Source organism: Cyphomyrmex costatus, unplaced genomic scaffold (assembly GCF_001594065.2).
Source record: "Cyphomyrmex costatus isolate MS0001 unplaced genomic scaffold, Ccosl1.0 scaffold29, whole genome shotgun sequence".
NCBI classification, from domain to species: domain Eukaryota; kingdom Metazoa; phylum Arthropoda; class Insecta; order Hymenoptera; family Formicidae; genus Cyphomyrmex; species Cyphomyrmex costatus.
The window spans coordinates 1,378,677-1,387,276 of record NW_017277017.1 but is presented as its reverse complement, the minus strand read 5'-3'; the positions used below and the strand labels follow the sequence as shown (position 1 = coordinate 1,387,276).

General features: G+C 37.6%; 1 protein-coding gene across 1 annotated transcript in view; it reads right to left on the bottom strand.

The window, feature by feature from the left end:
• The window catches only part of LOC108775168 (nephrin), a 95,714-nt gene extending 90,957 nt beyond the window's left edge, over window positions 1-4,757 (bottom strand). Inside the window, exon 1 of the mRNA XM_018541456.1 lies at window positions 4,538-4,757. Within this exon, the coding sequence (XP_018396958.1) occupies window positions 4,538-4,757 (220 nt within the window). The remainder of the gene's footprint in view (window positions 1-4,537) is intronic.
• Window positions 4,758-8,600: the final 3,843 nt, after the last annotated feature.

The window sequence follows — 8,600 nt, the reverse complement described above, 5'->3', positions numbered from 1 at the left end:
GAGAGAGAGAGAGAGAGAGAGAGAGAGAGGCGACAGATAATTACGTACATAAGAGTGATCAGCGATTCAAAGAGGCGATAATTAGAAGAGGGAGGAAAGAAACTCTCGACGGGAGAAACGTTCGGATGTTCTCCTTCGAGATTTGCATTGAGGAACGTTGCGCAACTTCTTGTCAGCGTTTCGGGGATGAAACTGCGTTTCCGTGTTTCGCGAAACCGGTGAGGTAACGACACGCATTTCAGGGGACGAGGGAGGAGGTGCTCTCGTGAAACTTACGTAAGTATAACGAACACTAACTATTGCGCCGCAGGTCGGCGCGTAATACACTTACATGATTATGACGGATAATAATATTGCGCCTAGTATATATACTGCAACACAGCGCGCGCTGTAACACGATAGCGTAACAATACCGCGCGAATACTGACGCATTAGCCTAATCTGTAAGACGGTGTGCCTCACGCGTCTCAAGCTTGTGTGTGTTAATATATCACAGTCGTGTCCGCAAGAACATACGTGTATAGTCTATCACGTGTACCTTATGTAATCTGGAATATCCCTTACATAAGGAGAGGCACTGTGGCGATTACAACGATTACTTCGTGTAGTTCAAGTAAATTTAATATTCGTTTCTTTGATAATTTAAAAGCATAATATTTGACACAGCTATATATATTTATATACGCAATATATTGTATACATATATAATACAATGAACAATATTAAGATTAAACATTTTTTTATTTTTCTCGCTTAGCACTGATATTTTATAAAAATTTTTATAAATTAATCTATAACGAAAATAATATTTGGCAGTTTAAATATTATAAATTAAAACAAACTCGATCAACTTGTAGTTTATTACAATTTGACTGTTGCAATAATAACTGTAAATGATATGACTGTTAAACTTCGTATTCGAGTTACATGCCTGATATTCAAAACAGTCTTTTGTTAAAATATTGAAAAATATATCTCGCGTATATTTAATTTATTATGAGTGTTATATAACAGTGTAAAACATAATATTTTACAGAGCTATATTTACGCGTAATATTGCATATATAATAAAAATTATTTAAATTTTAAAATTACTTTACATCATTTAGCTGCTAAACAATGAGTAAAATAACAATTTTAAAATTTAAATAATTTTGGTTACATATATGTACTGTATATAAGTACAAACAAACTCAATCAAACTTGTATAGTACATTGCAACTCGAATACAAGACCACTGCTAAAGGGGATAGCTGTGTAAATGATACCACTGTTAAATTTCATACATGCATTTTCGAAAGTACAGCAAAAAGCGCAACAAGAATCTCAAAGTGTTTCTCGTATCTCGAGAAGATTAAAGAGACTGACGGAGTACGATGTGGAAAATAACAAAAGTTACACGGTACGTCGGGATTCGCTCAACGTTGGCAGCCGCATTCATGCAAACTTAAACGTCGAAGAGCTCAGATACGTATTCTTCCCGGCGTCTCAGCACCGCAATATGCGAACAAGGGAAAGAGATAAAGCGGAAGAGACGCGCTCGGACATTGCATCGCTGGCATAGGACGTTGCTGGTTATCGCGAAAAAGCTCAGGAAAATCGGAGAGAGAAAGGTAGATGCAGACAGACAAAGGGAGGGGGCGGGGAGCAAAGTGTTGAAGAGAGAGAGGAAGAGGAGAGAGAGAGAGAGAGACGCAATCTAGAAACTCTCGGGAACCAATCTTCTCTGATGAAAATACCTTGTCCTCTGTGAGGTTTGATACCGCACCCGCGGGGGCCAATTTCGTTTGTTACTTTTTGGAATACCGCGAGTACGTTTGAATTGGACGGGGTCCTTGCGGGGCAGATTCCAGGGGAACATTTTGAGGGTACGTGCGGGTGAGTGTAGTCGACAAAGCAGGAGTAAGGAGGCGGAAAATGGATTGCCCCCTTAGCGCGTGTCGCTTTTGCGATCGGTTCTCTCGACGAAAAATATTGGTACAGCTTAATTAGAGGTTGAAACCACGTGCGAGAGCAATTGCACAAAGGAAAAGCGTTCGGGATGTTAAATTTCCACGAGACAGATAAAGCGTGTATAAAAGCTTATCATACTCTTTTTAATTGACACGGTGTGATTTGTACGGAATGTTAATGTCGGAGAGACAATTACAAATTGAAACTTGGAAAGTCGCAGTAAATCGCAAGTTCTCGAAACGTTTTCGCGATAGAAAAATGGATCTCAATCTCGTGAAAGAATATGTCGATAAAACTATCATCCGTTTACTCTAAGATGACCTGTATTTGCGGGTCTTATACGGATATTCGACGTGGGGTGTTCCGAGTCGAACATTTCAGAAACACTACGCGCGCTCGGCTATTACTAGAAAGGGTTAGATCGCCTGAGGGATCAGCAGGGGAATTTCATGCTGGTCGTCGGGTCTTCTGGGAATCTGCACTGCGACACTTACATTCTCACTATCCTTATCCCTTTCCATGTCGTTTCGAATCTCTCTCTCTCTCTCTCTCTCTCTCTCTCTCTCTCTCTCTCTCTCTCTCTCTCTCTCTCCCTTTCGCTGTCTTTCTTTCTCCTGTACCCTCTCACCCTATTCCGCTCCAGTCGATAGCGGCAGCGAAGAGAGGCGTCAAAGATGGATTCCGGTATCGGAAGGATCGGGAGTAGGATTTCTTACGTTATATTCCTGCCGCGAGCTATATGGGATATCCCAAGATTCGAACGTACTTCGCTATAAGCGACTGCTCCGAGTGAGGTTTCCATGAAAGTTACACCTTCGTATGATGTGGACTTTATGATCAACCCGCACGACGTTATACGTGTGCCGCGTACATCCGGGTAAAGAAAATGCAGCGTGGTACCCGGATATTACTTCAAGTTGCAAGAGGGAGAAGCAAAATCAACGTATAATGGTAATCGCGAGATTTTTAGCGAATGTCGTCCATGCGATTAGGGAGTAAAAATATCTTTGTTAACTCATCGTCTTCGTCGCGAAATACATATAGAATCCCACATATCGCATTCGAGAGAGATCCTGAGAATGTCCTTCCGACGTAGAAAGTCATCTGGATGTCTCGAGGGCGTCTTTTAAACTTGTACTAATCTATACGGGTTGACGATTGCTCAGTTTTATTTTAGCCAATGAACTTTACTGCATCGTAATTGGCTGAAACAGCCCCGGATAAATTAATGATGCGTCAATCCGCAATCTGATACAGGCATTAGAAGTTTATGCTGTACGGAATGTCATACTGACAATAATCTGTTTGTTATTTATTAATTTAGATCTGCTAGATTGTACTAGAACTCATCTCTTTCTCGCTTTCGTCAAATATCAATTAAACATATATCTATATATACTCTCTTTAAGTATCGAAAGTGTACACGTAGTTTAGCTGTAGAAAACAGACCTAATACTCTTATCGCGGTAATGTAAGAATCTGAATTCGTCGCGTCCGAGTTCTGCTCGATGCGCTTGGAAAAGCTTGGATCATGCGATTCACGTGGCGGAAAAACCGCAGCCGCGTAAAAGAAAATCGCAACTACGATTGGCTCATGCATTTTTCAGCGGTCGCAGTATTTGCTTGATCGGACGTTTGTACGTCCCTTCGACGTCGGGGCGTACCACTCGCCGGGTTCTGCGAAAGGCAGTACGCGGTGATAAAATGGTCGTATGCGAGAGGAAGTGTGTGCTCGAATAAGTAGCGCGGATAGAAAGTAACGCGTACTCCGGTCGCAAGTTCGCGACTGAAGTAAGAGATCGATCGGAGCCGTGCCCTCGCAAAATAGCGACCTATAGTATACCTATACCCTTCATGTTCGATCTGATCGCCACGAATCGTTTCTTCGCGGCGCGGCGGCGGCGCGGCGTGACGTGCGTGCCGAGCTTGATCGATTTCCCAAGCGAAATGTAACCGCTATTTCTCTCCTTTCCCGGTTCTCACTTTTCCATCCAACGTCCGCGAGAGCGTAATATGCGCCATAAGACTCTTCTTTAAAGCCGTAGTAAATTAGTTCGCGGTGATCTTCCTTTGATTGAATAGAAAAGGAGAGCGACAGTCTGCTTTTGTGTAAATGTCGTTGCTATTACTATTGCCATATTATTTATTATGATTGATATGATATTTAATTTCCGTAATATGTTCGTTTTATTTTAAAAGTTTATTCCTATTAACTTATACGCGAGTTTGAAACAGATATATTTATGTGTTAAACAAAAAAAACTTTCAATTGAATATATCTAGTTTTAGATATGTTTAAAATCGAAAGTTTCATGAAACCACAGAATTTAAAAATATTGGAAACCGTATAGAACTTTATTAATTTAAAGATAAAAGTATAAACTGAATTTATATGTATATGAAATCAATTGATTGAAGTAAAGTTTATAAAGAACTGTGAATTTAACTTACTCTTTCTTTGTTTTATTGCTTTAAATTCAATAACTATTTATATTCTTTGTGGAATAATAATAGCAATATGTATAAAAAGAAATTATAGATTCAGAATACATGTTAAATTAAATTCTTACAGGCTAGTACTCACCAATCACGGTCAAATTATACCGGAAGCTGCGCGTCTGACCCTTCCGAAAATCCACTCTACATCTGTACGTCGCCGCATCGTGCCGCTTTATATCATCGATCACCAGAACTGCCGGGCTCGGAAAAGACGTTCGGAAAAAAGCGCGTGGACCAAAAACGCCGGAGTCCGACGAGTGGTGCGCCTTCGTCACTGGCTTCTCTCGAGCATCGATTCTGTACATAATGAAACGAAAACATCCATTTTAGAAACTGTTAAACTTATAATCCAAGAATATAAAATATTCCATGAAATATTCCAAAATTGTAGTAACAAACATTATTTCATTATCTGTTAATGACTAACCGATTATCGAAAAATAATTTTAGCAATCGTTATCAAATTTGTAGAATAATGGTTAATAGACTAAACGGTTATTTTCATCAAGTTACATTTTTACAAGAGTAATAATGCTTAAAATTCTAATATTATTATAAAGATTATTCGAAAAATTTTTCAATCAGAATTGTTCAATTATTTCTTACATTTCAACTTTTTTTAAGAAAAAATGAGATAATTCCAATCGAAAACCTTTTCAAATGATTTCATAATATCTTTCCAGCTCCAATATTCAGGTAACTTCATAAATTAATAAACTGGTTAGCTTACAAATTAGATAATAGCTATGTTTATCAGAAGTCAGCGATTAGTAAATGTTACTTAGTAATTGTAATTATTTTTGTAATCGAAATATATTTTTAGATTCTTGGTAGATTTAAATTAATATATATCAGAGGCAATAATCATTAAAACCGATAATTAAGTTACTCTCTTCTAACAATGTTAGTAACTGTTTAACCGAATAGTTGTTTAAATAATTGGTTATTTTCAAACTACAGTACTGCTGTTTAATAAGAATAATCATTACATATAATATAAAAATATCTTTCATTTGACAAATCCTTTCTCACATTAAAAATAAGTTTGTTAAGATTATTTTGTTAAGATTTAATTTGTAACTTAAACATACGTTATCTTTTCTATGCTAGATCGACCTCGTACGATTTTCAAATTTTTTAAAATTATTTTACACTTTGCGTTCTATTCTTTAAGTTCGATACGGCGCCATTGTATACGGGTGGATTTCTTTTTCTTCCGCACAATTGTAAGACAATTACCAGAAGTTTCAAGAATTCACGGCACGATCGGTGGTATTCCGATATGTACATAGAAAACGATCGCACAATTTCCGGCCAATGAAATTCCAACCTCACGCAAGAAGATTCCGCCGAACGACGGCGGACAATGGGAATCGCGGGGTTGGAAGGGACGTCGGGGAAAAAAATCTGCATTGCGATTCATTGACTATCCCAACGAACCATGATAGTATGTATCCGAGTATTACCCGCTTACGAGCCCAATATAATTATTTCAAATCGATGGAATAATTATCGTGCGCGGTGCAGAGAATGGGGCGTGGCGCGTCCAGGTAGCCGGCGATAACGCAATTAAATCGCAGCCGTGTTATCCGATATTTTGAACGGACACCGCTCATTTCATCGATATCGCGTAGATACTAGCCTAGCTGAAGAAAAAGGACCGATATGCGCGATCGAATCGAATCGAATCAAATCGAACCACGCCGGCTGATTACAATGGATAATTGGAAAATATAATCACGCTGCTCGGTATAATCTACAGCATTTACGTTATATTATGGTTTAACGCTCGTGTAAAATATATGCGGACGTTTTGCGAAATTGAGCGACCGCTGATATGCGACACGAACGATTGAATTAAATTTCGATAGCTGGTTCTTTCTCTTTCTCTCTCTCGCTCTTTTCTTTCTTCCGGAAACTTCTTAATTTGAAATAAAGACGATAAGAAGATTCACAAAGATAGTACAATGACAGTAACATAGTGCGCGAAATAAATTTGCGAAATAATGGAAATCAAAGAAAGTACTGTAAATGAGAGGAAACTGAGGGGGAATAAAGAGAAATGTTCATAGTTGATTTTTGCCGTTCCATGTTTCGCAGTAATTCTGAAATGAGATTTTACGAGTGCGCGTTCAGCGATTCCCGTTTGACATTAACTGCAATTATATGCACGCGTAATATAGTAACTATATATTAATGGGACCGTAAAATTTCCCGGTAGCGCAATATCGAATCTCGTTTGACGTAAATGCAATGTCAAAAGCTTCCTGCCGGTTGAAATTATGTATTTTATTAACGAAAGTAGCGGTATATATATTATACGTTACGAAATTCACGATCAGTATAAAAGGAAAGTTAGTATTATTATTAATTTTCACACCCGCGCGCGCGCGCATGCGCGATTTAGCACAGGACCCTCTATCCCTATCGTCATAAAACTACTTTCGTCACAACGAATAACACATTATGTCGTCGTAATTATTAATAAAAGCACATTTCCTCTCATGACAAAGATCAGATTTAACGTACCACAATTATGTCTCGCAAAATACCGCGACGTTAATTACCACGTCATGTCTCTTGATATTTTGCGACATAGAATAATTCGCGCGATTCTAATGTGAGACTGCACGGAACGAATGCATTTGTGGGTATTGTGTTTAAATTTGGAACAGAAAAAATCGCATTGCACTCGCAATAATGTCTCGTACTCTCTTCTCGTGTTGAATGCGTTCACGAGGCTTATGCGTGCCAGCGCGCACAAGAGTTTTTATTCCTTTTCTTTAGATTTCGCACACATATATGAGGGACGCGGGGGATATTCGATGCAATGGATATGGCTAAGAAGTGGCGCGAATAGAAGGAACCGACGAAGACGAAGGGCGGGAAGATACGCGGCCAAGAGATGCAATAAGGAAATGCGTATCTTTCGTCTTCCTTTTATGTGCCGGCAGGACCGTTCCCTTATCCGTCGGCAGACGTTCTCGAGGAGCACTCCGGCGAAGACTCTCGATTCACGTCGACGTGGGCGCTGAGTAATACGGAATCGATGTCTGTTTTATGAAACGTTTTATCTTGCCGCGCAGCCAGCTTTCCAATATTTCGCTCGACTCTCGCCTGCCTCGTTCACGACCTTTTCTTTCGAACTATCGTTCTCCATCTTCACCGTTATTCTCTCTCGCTTCATCATGTTTTCCCATTATTTCTCATACGGCTACGTTCCGCTTCGATTATCTTTCCGAGAATGATACATACTTTTTAAGCCAATAGTAAGGAAGCAAAGGTACACGTTCCTTTAGGGTGTGTAAGCGATTGGATTAAAAAAAAAAGAATCAGAACGTAGATGTATATATCTTAGTATCAACATAATTTTCAATGTTTCGATAAGACAAAAAGACAAATATTTTCAGTGGAGGTACGACAATATTTTGATAATCCGAAAAAAAGTCAATAGAAAGAATCACTGCTTAAAAACGTCTTCGTACCACTTCCTAGACAATTTAAAGCCTTATGTATATATAAAACGATGAAATAATTTAAATAATAATATAAAAATATTAATAACAACATTCGCTAATATTATTATGCATAATCATTGTTTATATGTTAAATTATCCTTTCATTGATGAGGGATTTTTTAATTAATTTTGTTAAATATTGATTTTAATTTTGTGCATTGTGCTTGGCTTGTTGCTCTGTGTTATTTGTGTAAATTTAAAATGCTGCTATTATAGTATGTTTAATATTAATATTTTTATACAAATAAAATACACATAAATATATACGCACGTGTGTCGCCTGTTTGATAATTATTCTTGACAAGTATAAATTTCTCTCAAACTGTATCGATTTAGAAAACTTTACCAGAATGAATTTCAATATTTACTTTGTAATTAGAACGTTTATGAAATTTATATCTAATATGCAAATGTTTTCAAATTAAGAAAAAATATCTGTGGAATAAGGTTTTGTGTAGGTTTTATATTTGTAACGTAAAAAATTTCATACATTTAGTTAAATATCCTCAAAACAGAACGATTAATGAAAATTTTTCAAGATATTGACATGAACAACCTTTGTATCATATATGTATTAAATATGTACTATATATACCTATATATATATATATATATATATATATATATATA